Genomic DNA, 22,429 nt, shown 5'->3' on the forward strand with positions numbered 1-22,429 from the left:
TCGTGGTAGCCTAGAGTGCACAGCGAACGGAAAAATGGAGCATAAGCACCGTCCGCCACGACGTGCTCCGACACCACTGCCCGCAGGAACAAGCGGGGAGGAGTGCATTCATTTGCATAGGTTCTTGTTCTGCTTTTTCTTTTTACTTGTTTTCTAGTGTATTCCATCTCACAGTCTTTGCTACAGTCGTTAACCATTGAAACAGAAACTGAATGTTGTTGCTTCATACAGCGTGTGCATCCGTTCGTGGTATGGACATGATGAAAGCGTGACTGGCTGAGATATTCTGACTGGAGGGCTGTAGTGGTTACAGCTTAGCACGATCTGCTTATGTGGCGCACCACTGATTATGCGGTGGCCCCTTAAGAGGGGACATGGGTCTGAGAGCTATTTTTGTTATTTTTTGGCAAATTGTAATAAAAATTCACAGCTTTACTGAATTTTTCATGCTGATTTTAAATATGCAGTCATCTTCTTGTAGCCTAATTGGTTTTCAAGATAATTACTAATCAACATCCATTGTTCAAGGCCTAAATTTTGAAATAATGGGTTGTTAAAAACTTAAAATTACAGCATGCTTAGGTAGCCAGAAGTGTAAAGAATGAAATGTTTGGGAGCAGTTTCCCCAATACAGTAGAACCCCGTTCATACGTTTTTCACCAGTCCAAAAAAAAAATGTAACAGCCGGGAAAACGCAACAGTGAGGAAGGCTCCGAAAAGGAACAAGAACGGTGCAGCTTTCACTTCAAACAATTTATTTCCGCAAAGTGACGTTAGGACTTTAAAAAATCAAGAATAGTGGACTGCCATTTCTTTCGCTTGGTAGAAAACACTAGGCGCTTCTCAGTAGCCTGGAAAGCCACATTGCTGTCCGCGTCGCTTTGAGGTGCGACATACCTATGGAGGAGGTCGAGAGCCGCGACCGCTTCTCCAAAGCTCGGATCTGACAAATCCTCAGAATCGTGTGGCTCGAGCTCGTCATCACAATCTGCGGCTTCACTCGCGACCGAGCTCGCACCAATACAGTCGAACCCGGATATATCGAACTCGAAGGGGATCGTGAAATAGTTCGATATTTCGATAGTTCGGTATACAGAAATCGGCTTGTGACGGTACTTACGATGCAAAAAAACGATACCGTATTTGTCGCGTAATCAACCCACTCGCATAATGAGCCCACCCTCCACTTTTGCACCCGAGAATTAGGAAAAGAAAAAAAAAAGCGTTAAGGCCAGCTCACTCACATGCAAGCGATTGAGCGATCTCAGCGACGAGGAGCGGCAGCGACAGAGCGATGAAAGATTTCAACCTTGTTGGAACTGCATCCCTCTCGCCGCTCGAGCCATCGCGGCAGCTTAAAACAACGTTTCTGTGTCGCCGCGGCAGAAATCGCGAGCGTTTTCGCTTGCATGCGTCACTTCTTGCTTGCATGCGTTTTCGTGCATCACTCCGTTTCGGTCTTGGCAGCGTGCCAAGATGCTGCGCAGCGATAACGTCGCGGCGTGTTTATCTTTTGAGATTCTCCCGCTGTGGCGGGGAGCGAACTTGGCAGAGTGCCCGTGATGGCTTGATTGCACAAGCTTGGTTCGATTTATTCGCACAGGCCTGGTTCGCTTGGGGCGGGCGTCATGATCGCAGCAGCTGACTGCATACTTTCGTTGATTCATACATGCAAGATACAACGACTCCAGCAAAAAAAAAAAGAAAAAAAAAAAAAAAACCTGTTGCTTTTTAACGTTCGCAGCCGCCATGTCTTACGTAACGACGCGCCTACAGCACAACGATAAGAATAAATGACTCTCGCAAAAAAGAAGAGAGAGAGAGAGAGAGATCTGCGCCTTTTAACGTCTGCAGGCGCCATAGCCATGTCAGCCGCCGCGCGAGAGGGTTCGCAACGCACGCTGGAGAGAGAGAGTAAACTTTAATTGGTTAACGAAATTGTGGGGAAAGCGTCCGACGTCTGTCTGAAAATGGACGAGCTGGCTTGGCGCATGCATAGCGTGTGCTGAAGGAGAGAGATAGCTCAGCAAAAGAATGGGCACAGCCACACACATGGCTTGCAAACGTCATGTGCTGGCGTGCGGGAAACGATAACGTGGCTTGAAAACGTCACGCGGCAAACGGCCAAGGGTGATGCGATCGTCTTTGGGGAAGGCACACTTTCCAGTGCATGGTGCGGAGTTCGATATATCGAACGACCGGTGAAATTGAGTTCGATATATGACGCGGCTTTCCTATACTTTTACATGGGATTTTCAAGGGGATATTCCGTGAGTTTGATATAACCAAAATTTGATATATCCGGGTTCGATATAACCGGGTTCGACTGTATCACCAATACTTTGGCACTCCGATGTCACAACGGCAGCATTCACTGCGACATAGTCATCGTATGCGAGTCCCGTGGCACCCAGCGCATCCATCGCCTCAGTGAGCTCTTGATCGCAAAAGGCTGCTTCCAACTCCCCAGCGTCTGTACCAGGAAATTCCCCTTCGCCGTCTGTGCGAAAGCCACACTGCACGAAGCAGTGCTGTGTAGTTGATATGGCCACTGCAGCCGACGCTGAAGCGACATAGTGCATAGCGTCAAGCATCAAAATGGTCGTAGGCTGCTGTCCACGATCAATACGTGCAAGACAGCGCTTCACAACACTCGTCCGGTAGGAATGCTTCAGGTTCTTTATGACGCTGGCATCCAGCGGCTGCAGATGGCTTGTAGTGTTCGGTGGGAAGAACACAAGCTTGACGTTCCGAAGAAACTGCAGGTCTCTTGGGTGGGCAGCACAATTGTCTAGAAAAAGGAGAACACTCCTGCACTGGGATCCCATCTTGTTGTCGAAGTAGCGAAGAAATTCTTCGAACAACGAACATGTCATCCATGCACGACTGTTACTTCTGTAGTGACATGGCAGCAGGCGAGTGTTCTTCAAGCACCACGGGTTCCGATATTTGCCGATTACCCATGGCTTTAACTTATCGGAACCATCCATGTTGCAGCAAAGGAGCACCGTCAATCGCTCTTTGCTGTTTTTGCCTCCATGACACGCTTCTCTTTTCAGGCTTAGGGCCTTCGAAGGCTGCACCCGAAAAAAAAAGGCCCGTTTTATCGGCGTTGTAGATGTCACGAGGCGCATAGCCCTCAATTAGTATAGCAGATGGTGTGGCCTTTCAATCGTCGACTGTTGCCAAATTCACACTTGCTGATTCACCGCTTACTGTCTTGTACGCGATGCCGTGCCTCTTCCGGAAACAGTCAATCCAGCCATTAGACGCCGCAAAGTCCGTGATGCCCAGTCTGTCGGTGATGTCCACTGCCTTCTCGCGCAAAATGCTGGCATCAGGGTTGATGCCGGCAGCGTGAGCTTGCTTGAACCAGGTCAGAAGAGCCTCGTCGAGGTTTCCATACTTGGCCCCACGAGCCTGCTTAGCTTTCAGTCCGAAAAGCGCTGCATTGCCTTCAATCTCGGCACGCTTTGAGACGATGCTGTTGTTAAGCATCGATGGTGGCAGACCAAGGTCTTTGGCAATATCAATTCTTTTCCACGCTGGCTGCCTGTCGACAGCGTTTAGTACGCCCAGCTTTTCGTGAAGGGAAAGTGCCTTCTGATTGCACGACGCCATCGAAGAACGTCAGATCACGATCGTCGGATACAAAGGACAAGGATTAGTTCGACTGGTTCACGACCGGCTTTGTCGTGGACTGGTTCTACGGATGGATGGATGGATGGACGGACGGACGGACGGACGGACGGACGGACGGACGGACGGACGGACGGAGCTGAACCCTTTGAATCGGGCGGTGGCGGTGCACGCCACATAGCCGACGTTCACGAGCCAGTTGGCCATCTAGTGGCGGCCTCTCCAACTCGCGTGCGGCTTCTTGAAGTTAGTTCCATAGCCAAGCCTAGCCAAGACTCTTAAAGAGTCAAAATGGTGGTCGGCACGCGTTGCCTCAGGCGGGTTCGCGGTGATCAGTTGCGACGTATCATGCAGGAACGTTTTCACAGCTACAACGTAACAACGAGGACCCCATACAATGGATCCTACGGGAGCAATGCCGGGACGAGATGAAAGCGATGTAATAGCCGGGAAAACTCAGCAGTGAGGAATGTAACAACGGGGTTCTACTGTATGTTAATTAGCACTCATTTTGCAGCTTAATTTCAGTATACAAAGCTTGTGTATCAAGTGAAAATAAACTTGTCAAAATAATTAATATAAACTTTCAAAAACAAAAAAATCTGGTTTCAACATTTCACACAGAATGCATTCAGCTTCCCATTGCAAAAAGAATTTCAGCTCTACGTGCTTTGGGTGCTGAGATATTGAGGCCGCAAAACTGCAAGTGGTCAACAATGCATGTTTTGAGAAAAGAGCAAAAAAAGAAACGGGGGATTATATAGCAGACATTTCCTAATGTAATGAACACATTTACAATTTAAAATGGCTAGAAACCTTCAGTGATGTAGTCTCTTCGCTTTCCTACGTCCAAGTGCCACCTCTTTCATTTTGATTTGTAGTTGCAGCACGTTCAGTTGTTACTTTTCGGCTGCGCGAGTCACATGCAGGCAGCAACTTTTTTTTTTTTTCCACGTACGTCGTTTTGCCACGTCCTCGCATCAAGACCGCTGTAAGGAACATTCATTGCCAAAAAAAAAAAAAGTCATTTGGAGCTGTTTGCTGCTTCCCAGTGCTCTGCATTGTACGGGAAGCAAGCACATTCACTAAAGACTATGAACACGATCCATTGGCGCAAACAAGCGGCAATCTCTATGACAACGCCGTGTCCCTGCAGTTTGCGCACTGGAGAATAAGTTTGATGCGATTTCTTATTCACAATCACCTCTTTCAATGCAAATATCGCCACCATATGCTTTACACTTCGTCAGTCTCTGCAAACTTTACATTTGACGATCATGAACTCCTTCTCGCCAAGCGGACTGTCCGCCGCGCTGCTGGCATCGTCTCGAAAACAATCCGAATGCCGCTTTGTTGCTGGAGTTGACGCGAGTTCAAGCTTTTTCTGTTTTGAGCTTATCCTTCTGCTCATATGCAGCATGCGATGTCACTGTGTCGCGGCGGGTGCGACCGCTGCCAGTAGCTGTCTCCCGTGCTGGGCAACACGCTAGGCCTACTTCAGGCTCGTACGCTCGATCGTTCGGTGCACAACTTCCGTCAACCTGAGCGCACACAGCCGGTGCCGGGCATCACTTGAGATGATTAGTCAACAATGTTTTTTCTATTTTTCCTAAATCTTGCCGTGAATGCACGTGGCGGTTTGAAACCAAACGTGACTGGCCTCACGCCTCCGCAGTCTCCCCGCGGCTCGGGCGCGCCGAGCAGACGGAATGGGAGCTACGCCTCGCGAAAAATAGTCGTTTCGGTGTCGTTTTCGGCCCAAATTTGGGCAAGATATAAATTGGCACTATGATTAAAATACTGATCCTAGAGATGAAAAATTTAGCAGATAGGTAGATAAAGAGCTACTGATTTCGAAAATCACATTTTCTAAAAAGCGATTATTTCACGATTTCTTGACCCGTGTTCCCCCTTCTTAAGTGAGTTGCATGTTTCCACGCGTGCACACCTACCGCGTCGGCACCAGACAGGGCACCTGCACTGGCAACCGAGCCCACCGTATTGGATCGTGTTGGCGTGTATGCACATTGGCTTGCGTGCGGAAGCTGGTCACAGTAGCGGATTGCAATATGCTATAACTCCCTATTATCGACATATAAACGAAACGTAGGAAGCGGCGAAGGTCGTGATTAGTAAAGTTGATTTTTCACAGAAAAGTGTTTTTTTTTTTTTTTTTTCAAGTTAACGGATTTTTCAGACTATTAGATTATTCGGACTGTTTCCCGGGTCACGCTGAGTTCGAAAAACGGTCGGTGACTGGCCTTTCTTGCAACAAACTCCCATTGGGACTGTAAAAAAGTGGTGAAGTTTTTTACAGCCAAAGGTTATTTTCATTGCTTCTTTTTCTATCTGGGAGTATGTCTCCTCTGCACTGATCACCATGCATGATGCGCAAGCATTGGATACCAGTTTACCCATGATGTTGCTGGAGTGCTGTTGCTGAATTGTTTTTTGATGCATTAGATATTATCTTAGTTTCTTTGGCTGGGGTCAAAAATATATAGGTGGAGGTGCATTGCATTTCCACTCGCTGGCATAGTTTGTCCATTTCAAGGTAGTGTCCCATTTGATGCGGCTGCGTGCAAGTGTAGTCTTTCTTTTTTTTTTGTGACAGATTGGGTAAGTGCTTGCTGAAGTAATTGGCTACCCCTAGTATTCTGTGCTTGGCTGCTTTATCCTTTGGGCATGCTATTTTACCCTCAGTGACATGGTCAGTGCAGGGTTTGTCTTTGCACCGCCTTTGCTGATGACGTAATCAAAAAATTCAATTATTGGCATTCTAAACTGGCGGTTTTTGGCATTGAGAGTGAAGTCTGCCTCCTTGGCCTCTCATAACACGTTTTGCAAGCAAGCGTCATATTGTTGCTTAGTTGCACCCCAAATTAAAATGCCGTCCTTGTAGACCCCTCATACCCAGGCATTGGTAAAAAAAGTTTGCTTAATATTTTTTTGGAACACTTTATGGGGGGGGGGGGTGCTGACCTGATTCCAAATGGCAGCCTCAAAAAACGGTTGTTACCTGAATGGAGTGCTACAGGTGCATATTTTTTTGGAACACTTCATGGTGCCGACCTGATTCCAAATGGCAGCCTCAGAAAACTGTTGTTACCTGAATGGAGTGCCACAGGTGCACACTGGTTGCAAGATACAGCATAGTTGCCACCTTGCAGTTACACCTTGCAGTTGCATACTAAAGTTAATGTAAGTTTGATTTTTGCAATGCCTTCGGCAGTCAATCAAGTAAGGCACGCCAGGCAAGGGCTGCTGCTAGGCTTTAGTTTTATTTACTACACTGCACGATAACGATGTTGTTTTGAAAATGAGTAGAATAGGCCGGAGGCCACCATCAGGCATGCCGAATGTTCAACTCCTTGCACAGTTTCATTGCTCTGGGGTTGCCAGCAGGTGCCCAAGGCCCAAGTGATGAGAAAACAGCGTTAGGAGAAGAGCAACTTTCATGGCTGCAGTGCGTCATTTCGATGTAGCCAATGTTCTGCTGTGTGAAAGTTTGATAAACACATTTTCAGCATGTTCTGCTCTTCGATATAAATGGTAATTTGATATAACCACATTTGATATATCTGGGCTCAACTGCAATACCCTTGGAAGCTCAAAGGTAAAGTAGAGGGGTGGATATATTTGGTTTTAGCTGGCAGGGATTCATTGGCAAGCGGAAGAAATATGGAACTAAGGGCTGATCAACCCCATATCTGGGAGGTACCAGATTTGATCCCTGGCGCTGCTGGGCACTCCTCGGTTTTCAATCGGTGCAAGATTTCCCCGGGCTTGGTGCTCGGCTCTGCTGTGGTTAAGTGCTTGGGAAAGGGATCATGGACCTAAAAAAAAAGGGCTACATATGGGCTTCTGCCGCACGAGGCGGGCTTATGGTCATGGTCCTAAGTGTTGCGGGTCAGTGACCCCTTTTCAATGTTGTGGTCCATGATCCCTTTCTGAAGCATCATCATCATCCTGACTATACCCACTGCAGGGTGAAGGCCTCTCCCATATTTCTTCAATTAGCCCGGTTCTGTGCTAGCCGCATCCACTTGACCCCCGCGAACTTCTTAACCTCATCCGCCCACCTAACTTTCTGCCGCCCCCTGCTATGCTTTCCTTCCCTTGGAATCCAGTTTTTTACCCTAAGCGACCATCGGTTATCCTCTCTTCGCACTACATGTCCTGCCCATGTCCATTTCTTCTTAATTTTCGCTAGAATGTCGGTAACTTGAGTTATTTCTCAGACCCACTCTGCACGCTTCCTATCTCTTAAGGCTGGTTCACACTGGCGACTCGCGGAGGTCGCGCGACACGATTCGTCACGGAGGGGGCGACCCGAACGAGACGCCAGCGACCCGTTTGAGGGAGTCGCCATGTAGTCGCTCGCTGACCGATTTCTTGCGACGCGACTTGAAGTCGCAAAGCAACTGAGCCAATGCGCAGCGCTTCTGCCTCCTTCCAAGGCGGGAAAATTCAAGAGTGCATGCGCGCGTGTGCACGATCGACTTACTGCGCCCGCAGTTGTTGGGCACACATGTTAAGGAGCGCTGCGAAAGTGAAGCATACTAATTCACGTTTGTACTCGTATCCTTGGTCATGTGCTTGACGCTCGGGCATGAGGCGATTTCGTGATCTGCTATTTCGCGAGAACGCTAACAACAGCGCACACACCACCGCCGCTTCCGTCTTCGTCGAACTATAGCGCGTTGGCGGTCGAAACAGTCCTAAACATGGGAATAGCCATAAGATCCGGTTCCTCACTGATAATCTAACATATTCATAACCGAAATGAGTCCGAATTGATCTACCCCGAGCGCGGTAGCAGAAGCTGTAAAGGCGTGAAAGTCGCCTCTTCGTTCAAATCTCGTTCGGAGGCAGGGCTGTCGTGAATCGAGTCGCATTCCGGTGTGAACACTCCCTGTTGATCGACGATTGTCGCTGGTCTCCCCCTCCGTGACGAATCGAGCCGCGCGACCTCCGCGAGTCGCCAGTGTGAACCAGCCTTTAATGTTACTCCTACCATTTTTCGTTCCATAGCCCTCTGGGTTGTCCTCAACTTAAGTAAAACCCTCTTGGTTAGCTTCCACGTTTCAGCCCCATGGGTGAGTACAGGTAAGATGCGACTGTTGTATACTTTCCTTTTGAGTGATACCGATAAGCTGCTAGTCATAATCTGCGAGTGCTTGCCAAATGCGCTCCATCCCAATCTTACTCTTCATGTTATTTCCTTTTCATGGTCCGGATCTGCAGTTACTACCTGTCCTAAGTAGACATATTCGCCTACTACTTCCAGTACCTTGCTACTTAATGTAAACTGCTGTTCCTTCCCAAGGCTATTGAACATTACCTTAGTCTTCTGCATATCGATTTTCAAGCCTACCTTTCTACTTTTCCTGTCTAGGTCATCAATCATTATTTGCAGTTCATCCCCCGAGTTGCTTAGCAAGGCAATGTAATCAGCAAATCGCAGATTACTGAGGTATCCTCCAATTACCCTTATCCCTAGCTGCTCCCATTCCAAGTCTCTGAATACTTCCTCTAAGCAAGCTGTGAATAGTACTGGGGAGATTGTCTCTCCTTGCCTAACTTCTTTCTTTATGGGAATTTTGTTACTTTCTTTATACAGAACTATGGTTGCTGTGCAGCCACTATATATATCTTCCAGCACGAAGCAGTTTTTCCCAAAAGAGCCGAGCACCAGGTTGGGGGAAATCTTGTACCCACTGTAAACCGGTGGGTACCCGGCGGTACCGGGGATCTAATCTGGCACCTCCCGAAAGCAAGACAGATGCTCTGCCACAAGGCCGCCCCATTGATGCAGGAGTTAGGACGCTCAACTTCTGTGCCCACATATGCGGGATCGAATCCTGGTCGCGGCGGCCGCTTTTCGACAGAGGCGAGAAGCAAGACGCCCGTGTCCTGTGCGATGTCAGTGTACGTTAAGAGCTCCAGTTGGTTGAAATTTCCGGAGCCCTCCACTACGCTGTCTCTCATAGCCTGAGTTGCTTTGGGACGTTAAACCCCAGAAACCAAACTCGGGACTTGATCAGTGCTTGTTTCTTCCTTTCTTATGTGTATTTTTGTAGTCAGTATAGAACTTGAGCAAAACGACTTCAAAGGTCAATAAATTGGGACAGCTACAACCTATGAAGTAATTTAATCAGGAATTTATTGGCACATTAGTGTCATGAGTGGACCTATTTACTGATGGGACTGGCTGCTGCTTTGTGTGATTTATGACCAAATTGGCCAACGAGCTCATTGTTTGCTGATGGTGGACATTGCGTGCAGTTTGCCACGTGATCAAGCAAGGCCGGTGCACGCTGGTGACAACTTTACAGATGTTCAAGATCTTGGCCCTCAATGCTCTTGTCCTAGCGTACAGCCAGAGCGTGCTCTACTTGGATGGCATCAAGTTCAGTGACACCCAGGCCACTCTGCAGGGGCTTCTTCTCGCGGGATGCTTCTTCTTCATCTCGCGCTCCAAGGTTCGTATGATTTTGTGGTGCCTTGAGCTGGACAGACTACACTGTGTGCTTGGGGGCTTTCTCTGAAGCACCAGGGGCACAACACAGAGCAGCGTACAGTGAAACCTCGTTATAGCGAACAGTTAAAAAAATCGAAAAATAGTTCGCTCTATCCATAGTTCGTAATATAAAATTTCGTAGAAAATACATGCAAGAGCACCAAAATTTAATCAGAGAAGGCACAGCAACTCTGAGGGTGCCTACTTGGGTAACTTCCATTTATTTACGCGCAAAGAACTGCGTTATCGCGGCCTGCTTTTTTGTGTTGATGCGTTCCGTATCATGCCCTGTTCCACAGTTTGCAAACACTCAACAAGGGCAAACCCACTGCTCTCGATAGCACTGCAGTGGCTGCGCAGTAAATCCAATGCAGCAAGCACTTCTTGTGAAGTCGGGATGTTCTCATCGTCTGCAGCGTTAGCCTAAGCTTCGTCTGCGGGATGTTCAGAAACATTCCACAGCAATTTCGGCGTCCATCAGTACAGCTGTGGTCGCCGCGATGTCGTCGCCGCCTACAAAGTCCTCTACAGTCATTCATCGAGCTCGTGGAGCTCTGCTTCTGCTTCGTCGGGATCGTCCTCATCATCACTTGATGCACGGGCCTCTGCTGGAACAAAACGTATGTGCCGAAAGCAGTTGGCAATAATTTCGCCTTTCACGCTGTCCCATGCCGCTTTAATGCTCCCAGCAAGTCCCAAGTCCTGCTTCATACGAAGCTTCACGAGAACAGAGTCAATCAGTCTCCTCTTGTAAGCTGCCTTGAAGGCCCTGATTTTATCTCGAGCTGCTCTTTTTTTCACATTTACCGCCATCACAGCACTATGCACACCCGCGCACCACACTCGACACGACGATCGATGCAGCCTCCACCGAACGCTATGATGGCCACGCTGCGACGCTGCCACACCGCTGCTAACACTAAAACACGGAAAATGCAAAACCCAAAAAGGCAAAAGCAACATTCGAACGCGCCACTGCCGCCGCTGCTGAAGCGGCGCTGTTAGCGATTGCGAGATGCGAACGATTTCTCATGGCTTCTGAGATTACTTCCGTGCGCACAAACACGCGCGCGGGGGTGATCTCGGAGGTCATGAATTCTTTTGCTGTCAACTCTCAACGCCGTCGTGGCATCTATGGCGCTGTCAGCACCTGCGAAGTGCTCCTGAACGTTTGCTGTACCGCACAACACACTTGTAGTGCAACGAGGCCTGCCTCCTGCTATTAAAGTGAGGTAGTGCTTGGCGTCGCAAAGTTTGTGATATCCGTTTTATGCTGCACCGCGTTCGCTATGGGAAGTTATAAATACATGTGTTTGGCAAAAATATTTCGGAAGAGTTTGATATATTCAATAATTTGTTATATGCGTGTTCGTTATATCGAGGTTTGACTGTATATTTTGACTGAGTTATTGGTCTGTGGTACAAACTGACACTACCTGTGCACCCCATTTCATGACCACACGCCTTCTGGGACAGATACAGTGAAGGCTCAGTAGCCTGAAGCCTACAGTGTTCCTATTAGGTTGATTATTGAACCTTCCAGAAACGGAAAGCACAATAACCTTATTATTCCTGGTTCTATCACGCAAGCAATTGGGTCCTGCTATTCTAATTACCAACAAGCCCTGCTTTCTGCTTTGTATAGGTGAAAGCATTGCCCAATGAGCTCCATCAGTATGGAAATGTTTTATGTGGTCATGTTTTCTAGAAGACAGACCCAGCGTAGAAATTTACTAATCGAGCAACTGCTTTTGCAGTAGGATGGCGGGCAAGTAATCATCACTGGGCACCAATTTTGATTGCTCTGGTTTTATTTTCTGCATACATGCATATCCTTTACTGTTTAGTGATTGGGATCGTCTCTTACTGCTTGTCAGCTAAGCTTTGCTGCCACCTGTGAGGTAGCATATGGTGCATCAGAGTAGCAATGAATTCTTGAACTTGCCAGATGCTGAGCTTCGTAGACAGGTGTGTGAATCTTCAAAGCCTTCTCTCCGTTGCCTAGAAGGTGGTGTGCTATGTCTGTTTCTGTAGCAGAGCCATACATGACCCCATGAAGATTCACTTACAGTAAAAGCTCGTTAATTCGAACTTCACGGGACCGGGAAAAAAGTTCGAATTATCCGATGTTCGAAATATCGAATAGCCTCGAAAAAACTGACCGAAACCGTTTGTACTACGGTAAATGTACCGTATTTAGTCGCGTAACGAACTCGTTCGCATAATGAACCCACTCAGCCCCTATTTGTGCCTACGAATCAGAAAAAAACAACAACAAAAAAAATAAAGGCGTCAGTCGTTAGCGCGTCCCTCTGTTTCGCGCCTTCACGGTCCACAACACATTTCTTGGCAGTGCGCCAAGATGCTGCGCGGCGATAACGGCGTGTTTATCTTTTGACTTTAGCTCGGGCAGGGGAGAGGAAAGCGAACTTGGCAAAGTGCCAGCGCTTATCCGGTTGTGCAAGCCTCCTTTTCAGTATGTTCGCTTTATCATGCTATGAGCGACTTGGGCGGGCGGCGGCGTCTACTGCCACTCCAATCATCGGAGCGAACGGTGCTAAAAGCCGGCGTCATGATCGCGGCTGACTCGCGTGCTTCCTCTGACGGCTGATGGGTGGAAGGATGGATGGCTATCGCAAAAAAAAAAAAAAAAGTTTAATCCATAGTGCCAGTCCGAGATCATAGCCTTATATGGGCATTGGCTGGGACCGCGCCGACAGTACTTATCCCTATTTCCAAATTAACAGGGTTGGAATTAGCGAGTATTTAGTTGCGAGCTACGGAGGTTGCGCAGAAGAGAGAGCAGGCGGCCGCCGCCGCGCGCCCATGCACTGACCTTGCCGCGGCCGCGTCCCCTCCCTTCAACGCCGCCGGCCGCCACGCCGGTCATGGCGCCATTTAAGTTTTACCCACTCTTCCATGGTTTTACCTGGTTCCTTATTCTGTCCCCGTTTTGGATGTGCGCAGCCTCTAATTATGCCTACCGATCGTGGATGTGTTTCTTTACCTTTTTTTTTTTTTCCGCGTGATGTGCGCCAAGCCGCACAGAAGCGGCGGCGCGTAGTTCGAATTATCCGTAGCGGAACCGACTCGCGTTCGAATTAACGGGCTTTTTTTATACACAGATCTCTATGGAGCTTGGCCGGACCAAGTAGTGTAGTTCGAATTATCTGAAAATTCGAATTATCGAGATTCGAATTAATGAGCTTTCACTGTAGTAAGAGAAAAAGGTGGCAAATTGTACAATTGCCCGTGCTCCAGACTGCAAGAGTGGGAAACAAGGAAAAACAGCAAAGCAATGAAGCCCACAGTTGTGGGACCCATGGGTCAACAAAGTGAGGATATCGGATCGGGATGGCTGCCTACAGAGGGAGCTTCACGCAGCATTCAGCGTTCACTTGGCATTAGGCTATCTGGAGGCACAGCCAGAGTTCAGTAATTATGTGGCCAAAGGCATGTGGTTACTTCGGAAACTCTGCTTCATTTGTAGTGTAAAATGTGGGACCACCAAAAGCCCACAAGTTGACCAGAACCGATATTGGTATGTCAATTTTGCATCGAAATTTTATGTACTCTGCGCACTGCTGAAGGGCAAAGGCAGCACTCAAGAATTCTGAGCTTCATCCTTGAACATTATTTTAAATCCAGTGATGACATTTAGAAAATCTACTTTGTCTGTTATAAGGCCTGTGAGGTTTTTCGCTTTTATGGGTGTTGTCAGGCAAGGTTGTTAGGTGTAAGGGTGATTTAAAAATAGTGGTCTGTGATTATTTAGTGTTGTAACTACAGCAGAATCTCGGTGATATGAATCTTTCTGGGTTACAAAAAAATTTGTATCGTCCAAAAATTTTTATCATCCAAATTGTATCATACGAAACTTTTTATCATCAGAACAAACAAAAACCATTGTTCATAAGCATGGGAAAAGCATTCACGCAGTTCTGCTATGGCTGAGGAGAATTATTTATGGCCGCAAGGCCACAGCTTGTCGTTCACGGCATGTACAGCACGAAAAATGATGGCAGCATCTGCGATGTGCATTCTGCGTGATGCTTCAAAGTGGTCCCTGTGCATACAGCACGAATAGCAATCGCAGAGTCAGTGATGTGTGGGTCGTGCATGCCGCTGCCAATTGCTTGCGGTCCATAGCATGAATGGAAATCGTGACATGACGCTGCCGACTTGCGGGGCACGCGCAGCTGCAAACTTCTCTGATTGTGTAGAGCTGGACAGGCGATTGTGCCACTGCTAACTGTTCACAGTGCGTACAACGGGCTGGCGATCACGAAGTCAACAATGTGCGGACAGCGCAGTGCTCAAGGCTGTGTTTGCGGTTCGTCCACATCCATAATGAAGCAGGAGAGTGTTTGGAATATCAGAAATTCTGTGCATTCTACATACTAAGTGCACCTCTGTCAGAAAATTTTATATTTTCGTGTCATCATGAAATTTGTATCAACCGGACTTGTATCACCGAGATTGTACAGTAGTCTGTGAACAGTGAACTCTCATTGGGACAGGATCGGTTTAGCCAAATTCTTGATTACGATGGAGAGGTGAAATGGTTGGTTTCCCTCTCAGTATATAAAAAAGCATTCACAGACTATCAGTTAGGTTTGTATAGTGTGTGTTTATTTTTCAATGACGTTAGGGAGAACTTTTTATAACAACAACAACAGCATGACGTTTATTGTCCAACTGCACACAAAGAGGCACTGGCCGGAGAGCTTCGAAAAGGAGCACCGCAGTGCTCCGGAGTCGCTGAGTGCCTGTTTACTGACCTTGAAAGGAGTGTCCCCTCCGCACATCAACCCCTCAACCACAAAACCCTCAACACAGGCACACACAGCCGTTCCCTGCAGAGACGATGGGCGATTCCAGTCTGTGTCTTACACAGGCCGATATGTCCCTCCCTCGGAATCAGTGGGATGGCTTAGATGTGCCGTGAAGACTGCAATAGCGGAAGCGGCACGCGGAATATTCAACAAGTGTAAATGCGAGAGCGTTGCTTTTCTACAGCATGCTACATGATTATGTTATAGCCTATGTAAAGAAGTGACAAAACATAAACGCTCGTTTAGGAATAATTTATTGTGCGATGGAAGTTTCTTTTTAGATAACTTAGACCACATGGGATGGCCTGTAGCTGTCAGCATTTCTTTCGATGAAGGTAGAGATGGGGACACTCCTATGTGACCTCGCAGAGGCATGCGCATGGTTTTTTGAGGTGGTGAGGCTTCAAACGAGGGGGTGCAAGGGTCCTGCGTATTTGATTCCCGTCTCACCCTTCTAGGTGAAAGGAGCTAGGAGCTATCCAAGTTAGCAGCTTTCTCTACCTTCCATCTGGTCTCGTGATGTCAGAGTACCCGCTGACCAGTATTGGCGAATTCCATGAACAAAAGAGAAATGAGCGCCAGCAGGCCATTGCACCTTCGACCTGCCAGCTACTGCATGCTTGAGGCATGCTTGCGCTGCCGACAACATACAATTTTTTTTATTACATGGGAGTACTTGTGTTCTCTCGTTAAAAAATTGGCTAAATAAGCAGGGCCCTAGTTAAAAAGCTGACATGAGTTGGTGGCTTCTTTCTGTTTATGATTCCTACACGCTAGCTTCAATGTGGCCCTTCTAGCTCAAGCCTCATCTGAGACTGCAGTTTGACAAGTTGGAGTTCCACCCTCTATGTGTCTCGCTGCTGCTAGGCCTTCATCTTGCTACTTCAACTTGGTCTTGTCTATGCCAACACCTGTCGTATTGCAGCACGGTAGCTATGGCGCCATCTGCTCACACTGTCTTTTCAGTTTATTTTGTATTCCAGTCGCCCACAGAGGGAATGTTCACCGAGTTCTTTCTCATCAAGCACTTGTGCTTCTGAGCTGCAGCTGCTCTTAGGTGAGAAAGAGGATAAGATACAGAGCTAGAAGTGAGATAGTGAGGGAATTCACAACATCTGGCGACACTTGTGTTTCGGTTAACATTACTTAAACACTTGAAATCCTCACACAGCAGCAATAGCGGGAAGCAAGGGCTTTTTTTTTTCTTTTTTTTTTTAAATTTTATTTATGGCACAGCCGTTATGGCAGCACAACCTGAGCCATCATATGGATGAAATTCGTCCAAGGTCATTGATCAAATCAGCCAGAAGTGAAAGATGAGAGAATAGAGATGGGTGGCAAGAAGAGAAAGGAGGGAAGAAGTAGGGGAGAGAAAATGGAAGGATGCTGTCACTGACAGTCAAGTAAAATGATATAGAAGCATATAACACAGTCCCTGCAAGATAGAAAAGAGAAAAAAAAAAAAGGCTTTTGCACCTTACTATGGGTGCTGCGATGGACCTCATCAGTGACACGAGCACTGTTTGGCATTTATTATGGGGGGACGCGACCTTTGAAAACCGAAAAATCGCGAAAAAGTCGATTTTTGGAAGATTATATATTCCGGTAGTATGCCTTATAAACTATCATTTCTGTAATTATCAATGTCCAACTCGCCGTAGAAATACTCGAAATTAATTATTTAACAAGCGGCGGCAGCCGCGGAGCAGCGAGCAAGCGCCGAAAATTCCCAAACTTCGCGCGCGCACCATTCCTCTCCCGCCGAACTGAGCGCCGCCATCTTGGTCTTGTTTTGTTTGTGAATTCTTGCGCTTTCTTCTGCCACCCTCGGCGGCGGCGACGGCGGCGCGGTCGAGGCGTGGCTTGCTACCGATTGAGAGCCTCGTGGCGGCTTTCAAGTTTCCCGCGCTCGAATTCAAGGCTGCGATTGGGCAAAGCGCGCGCTCCGCGAGAACGCGGGGGATCGGCCGACTACTATTGGCTGCTGCGGCCGCTGACGCGTCGGTCTCCGCCTCCCCGCGTCGTCTGCTACGGCTCTTTGTTTGCTGTCGTTGTTGGCTTCGCCATTTTTGCGATCGCCGGATTTACGATCTCTCGTCGTGCCCTCTGAATGGTTTCGTGCAACGTGTTAAACGTTGCGTGGTCGCTCACGATGCCTCGAGGTGCGACACGCATTCAGTGCAGACTTGGCTAGCTTTTTTTTTTTTTTCGTTACGGCGCTTATGCCGCGGAAGATAACCCGGGAAGTCGCTTGTCGCGTTTGGGCCGCTCCTCGTTCCTCTGGCGAGATGCCGCGATAGATAAACCGGGAAACCGCTTGCTGCGTCTGCGCCGCCCACCATTCTAGGGCGAAATGCCGCGGGGGAATCGGGAATGCCGATTGTCGCGGCTTGCAGAGCTCAGGATCGACGGATCTCAGCATGTGGAAAGTGGTCCGCGGCACCAAGGCGTTCGCTGTAGCCGATCGGCTAGTCGCACAGATGTTCGCTGCAGCCGAGATCGACGGAGCGCCATAGCCCTAATGTATATTTTGACGGCCGCACCGGACTTGTTCGTGATAATTGCGAGTGTTCGTCTTAAGTGGGGCCGTTATAAGTGGGCTCGACTGTACCTGAATAAATTTTTTAAGGCAAGGCAAGCCCATGTATTCAAAATATTATGTCTGGAATTTGTCATAATTAATTTGGTTAATCAACATAGGTCTAATTGATAACAAAAAATCCAATTCTATGCTATTTTTCAGCAAGAAAATTTAGAAAAAGGGCTTTGTCTTGCCCTGAGGAACCTATCTAGGAATCAGCATGACAAATTGCACAATGCCAGCGCCTTTCACAATTTCTCCAGGCTTGATATAAAGGACCTACTCGAACCAGTTTGATATGCTTCTGTAACTTGAGAACTAGCGTGCACAATTCTATGAAACTTGGTGGTATTTCATTTGTTAATGTCATGAGCCTGTCTTGAAAATTTCATCATGATAGCTTGAGAAACAAAAAAGTTATTGTTCTCTCAACCTTTGAGAGCCGTTTTCTCAGAATCAATTTTTTGCACGGTGTGGCTGCTAGGGAAAGTCATAGCTCAAGAACCGCTTATTGGATTTTCATGAGGTTTTTTTTGTTATATACCTAAGTAAAATTCTGAGGGCAAGACAATTCGTTTTTTTTTAAATATTTCGTGTGTAATTAGGGGCAGTCAATTAAAATATCGTTAAGTCAGGTGTAAATTTGAACACTAAATTTGGGGCTGTACTAAAATTTTTCAGAGAGGAAATTTGGAAAAAGGGAATTGTCTTGCCCTGGGGAAACTATCCAGGAATGACCATAACAAATTTCACACTGCTAGCACATTTTGCAAATTCTCCAGGCCCGCCCCTAGGGACCTATGTAAACTATCTTGATATACTCCTCTAACTTGAGAACCGATGAGCCCAGCTCCATGAAACTTGGTGGTTCTTCAAATGTGTGTACTATGAGCATACCCTGAAAATTTCAATCAGATACCTCAAGAAATAAAAAAGTTGGTGTTCAAGGGTAGCCTCCCCCCTTAATGTGATAGTTTAAAAGCCCCATTGTGCACAAAATCTGGCATTTTGAGCAAAATATTGCAGGCATGGCTCTGGCAGGTGGTAGCTGGCAGGTGACATGGCATGGGCTGCCAACACGGGCTTCTTGTCTGAGATAGGAGGAGATGTCTTGCTCCTTGTACAGGGGTTACGGTGCATGCAATTAAGGGGTCAGTGATTAAGTGAGTAGCAAAGCGTGTGTACACAAACGAGGATCTGCTGAAAGGACCGTGCAGGTAGGTGCCATTAGCATTCTCATGTCATCCCATTAAAAGTGGAGCTTAAGTGTTCCTACAATTTTGTCCTTGCTATCTTGCTCCTTGCTTTGTGTCTGGATCTCCCATTACATAGGCAGCTCACAAGCATTAATGATTGGCAAAAGAGAGTTCAACAAAGATTTTCTCCACGGGCTTCTGGAGGGATAAGTAGCCAACCAATTTTCGTACTCCAATAATTCAGACTTGCACAATATTTCAGGCCTTATTTAGGAACTGTCACACGGCCCATAGGAGCGTGTACATTTTCATGACCGATATTTCGGACCCTATGGTGTCCAAATGTTCTATTTTTCGGACGAAATTTGGTGCGAGCAGTACTGTGGAGATCATTTTTTGGCTCAAGGCCTGTTCTTTCGGCATCACTTAGATGCGAGCAGGCATCGTTTTCGCAAACAGCCAGTTTTGCGCGGCCATGAAAGCTAGGCGAAGCAGCCATTTGGATGTTCATCGTCGCCATTTGAGGCAGTGGTAATAAGCAAAAGCTTGACGTTTTCATTGCGGCAGGCGCGCGATCGGAACGTGAGTGCGAGCGCTGTCAGCCGCGGCTCGCACTGACGCCACCCGTAGTGGAACGGGATGGGGGTCCGGTGCATTCATGATTCATGGGGATGCTCTTTCCGCTCGCATTTCTCCTGCAAGTTTCATCATGCGGTCTTCCATGAAAACTGAACGCACGGCGCGATCGACTGCATCGCAGTACGTCGTGAAGTGGCATGAACATGACGAAAGCATGACTGGCCGAGATATTCTAACGCGGGTAATAGCAGTTGCAGCTTAGCATGATCCGCTTATGCGGAGCACATCAGCGCACGCGGTGACTGCCTTGAGCAAGTTGCATGCTTCCCGGCAGCGTGCACGCCTACCACGTCTGCATCAGCCAGCGCGCGCACTGGTGGCCGCACCTGCCATATCAAATCACTCGAACGCATGCGTATGAGCGGCGCATGGAAGCCGATCATTGTAGCAGATCGCGCTATGATATAACTCCTTGTTATCGGCATATGGGCCTGATATGCTGCAACTTTGGCCATACATGTGGCGCTGTCTGGGAAGCGTCGCCGAAAAAGGCGGCTATCTGGACCCGCAGCCGTTGGTAGCGGCAATGCCGTGCTCTGATTTCTTCCTGGTTCCAAGTAAGAATAAAAAAAATAAACGCCGACTGAAACAGGAGCCTCTACTTACTGTTGTCTCTAAGGGACATGGGTCTTAGAGCTATTTTTGTTATTTTTTGGCAAATTGTAATAAAACTTCACAGCCTTACTGAAATTTTCATGCTGATTTCAAATATGCAATCCTTTTTCCTGTAGCCCAATTAGTTTGCAAGATAATTACTAATCAACTTCCATTGTTTAAGGCCTAAATTCTTAAATAATGGGTTGTTAAAGGCTTAAAATTAGAGCATGGTTAGGTAGCCAAAGAGTAAAGAATGAATTGTTGAGAGCAGTTTCCCGGTATGTTAATTAGTACTCATTTTGCAGCCTTATTGATTTCAGTATCCAAAGCGTGTGTACCAAGTGGGAATAAACTCATCAAAATAATTAATTTTAACTTTCAAAAACAAAAAATCTGCTTCCAACATTTCACACGGCATACATTCAGCTTCCCATTTCAAAAAGCATTTCAGCTCTACGTGCTTTGAGTGCCGAGATATTGAGGCTGTAAAACTGCATGTGGTCGACAAGGCATGTTTTGAGAAAGCAAAAAAAGAAACGGGGGATTATTTAACAGACATTTCGTGGTGCAATGCGCACATTTACAGTTTAATATAGCTAGAAACCTTCAGGGATGTAGTTTTTGCTTTCCAACGTCCAAGTGTCATCTCTTTCATTTTGATTTGCAGTAGCTTTATCTATCTACTTACTTTCAAAGTGCTATATTGCTCGGATTCCGAATTCCTACTTCAAAGAAAAAAAAAAAAAACCAAGAGCTGCCAGCAGAAGCGCTCGTGCACCGACGATGCGCTCGCCCAAACGCCAGTGGCCTTTTACCAGACGGCATGAACTGGTAGCGGCTTTCTTTGCTTTGCTTTTGGTTTATTTTTCAACAAACAGACATGGTACATGTGTGTCTTACGTGCACGTTTGGCACGAGGCAGGAAATGGCCGAAAAAAGTTCAGTTATAACACGTTTGCTGTCAAGAAGTGTAGACTTCGCGTTCACTCCGCCGCCTCTCTCCAATGAGCAGACATACCATAAAAACCCGCGTATAATACGAGGTTTTTTTTCCAACTTTCAGCGTTCCAAATTTCCGCCTCGTATTATTTGCGGATCCCAACCAAAATGTCAAAGTTTTGCGAGAAGTTTTGGTTTCGTTGTTGCCACGTGGCTACGGCTTGGCTTTGTTGCCCTAACGTGGCCGCACCCCGCAGTGGCCACGACGTCGAGGTGTCGTCTCTTCGTTGAGTCGTCGAGTGCGCACATCAACAGCGCATGTGCTCTCGTGCAAACCACACTTCGCGAAAAAGTGCACGTTTTTTTCTTCAAGTGAACGAGCAAGATGCCAGGGTCTCGGAAACAGTACTAGGCTGCTTTTAAGAGAAAGGTGATTTTAGTTGCTGAAAATATCGGCAACAGTGCGGCCGGGAGGCAGTTTGGCGTCACCGAGGGAAGCATTCGCGGATGACGACGACAGAAAGAAGCCCTTTTCGCGTGCAAGGGAATGCGAAGAAGCTTTCGCGGGCCAAAGAATGGGGCATTCCCGGAAATTGAACTCGCTCTGACGGAGTTCATACGAGAACAGCGAGCAGCGCATCTAGCTGTGAGCGTAGAGCTTATGCAGGCAAAAGCTAGGGAGCTTGCAAGGGAAAAGGGAATTCCGAGCTCTGCCTTCAAAGCAAGCAAGCACTGGATAAGTCGCTACATGTGCCGTGCTGGATTCTCGCTACGCCGGCGAACCTCGATTTCACAAAAGCTGCCCGAATCTTTCGAAGAGCTACTTGTGGCTTTTCAGCGCCACGTGATTTCTTTGCGAAAAACCAAAAACTTTCAGCTGGGGCAGATAGGCAATACTGACCAGACGCCGGTTTACCTGAACATGCCATCGCCCCTAACCGTCCATGAGAAGGGCTCTAAACAAGTTTGTATCCGGTCTACTGGAAACGAGAAGATGCGGGTTACAGTCATGCTATCGTGCACGGCAGACGGCCGCAAGCTCCCGCCCTATGTCATCTTCAAGCGCAAGACAATGCCGAAAGGTGAGGAGCTGCCGAAAAATGTCATCGTGAGATGCTATGAAAAAGGTTGGATGAACGAGGATCTTGTCCTCGACTGGGTGAAGTCAATGTGGTGCAAACGGCCCGGTGCACTGTTGTCCTTTCCATCCATCCTCGTGCTGGACGCGTTTCGTTGCCATTTGGCAGACTCGGTGAAGAGGCTGCTACGCGACTGCCGCACTGAACTTGTTGTGATTCCGGGTGGGATGACCTCACAACTGCAGCCTATCGACGTTTGTGTCAACAAACCCTTCCAGGACGCAGTCAAGCGATGCTACGCGGAATGGATGCGGTCAGGTGAGCCTGCAGTGACGCCGGCCGGGCGGCTGAAGCGAGCATCGCCAGCCACGCTGTGCAAATGGATTGTGGACGCGGGGGCA

General features: G+C 47.7%; 1 protein-coding gene across 2 annotated transcripts in view; it reads left to right on the top strand.

The window, feature by feature from the left end:
- Positions 1 to 22,429, top strand: part of LOC146183215 (endoplasmic reticulum transmembrane helix translocase) — a 196,061-nt gene that overhangs the window by 129,508 nt on the left and 44,124 nt on the right. For both annotated transcript variants that reach the window (XM_084609087.1, XM_084609088.1), the window contains exon 21: positions 9,928 to 10,124. In XM_084609087.1, the coding sequence (XP_084465213.1) occupies positions 9,928 to 10,124 (197 nt within the window). The remainder of the gene's footprint in view (positions 1 to 9,927; positions 10,125 to 22,429) is intronic.

This window comes from Amblyomma maculatum, chromosome 7 (genome assembly GCF_055883805.1).
Source record: "Amblyomma maculatum isolate TAMU_Amacu chromosome 7, ASM5588380v1, whole genome shotgun sequence".
In the NCBI taxonomy this organism is placed as follows: Eukaryota; Metazoa; Arthropoda; class Arachnida; order Ixodida; family Ixodidae; genus Amblyomma; species Amblyomma maculatum.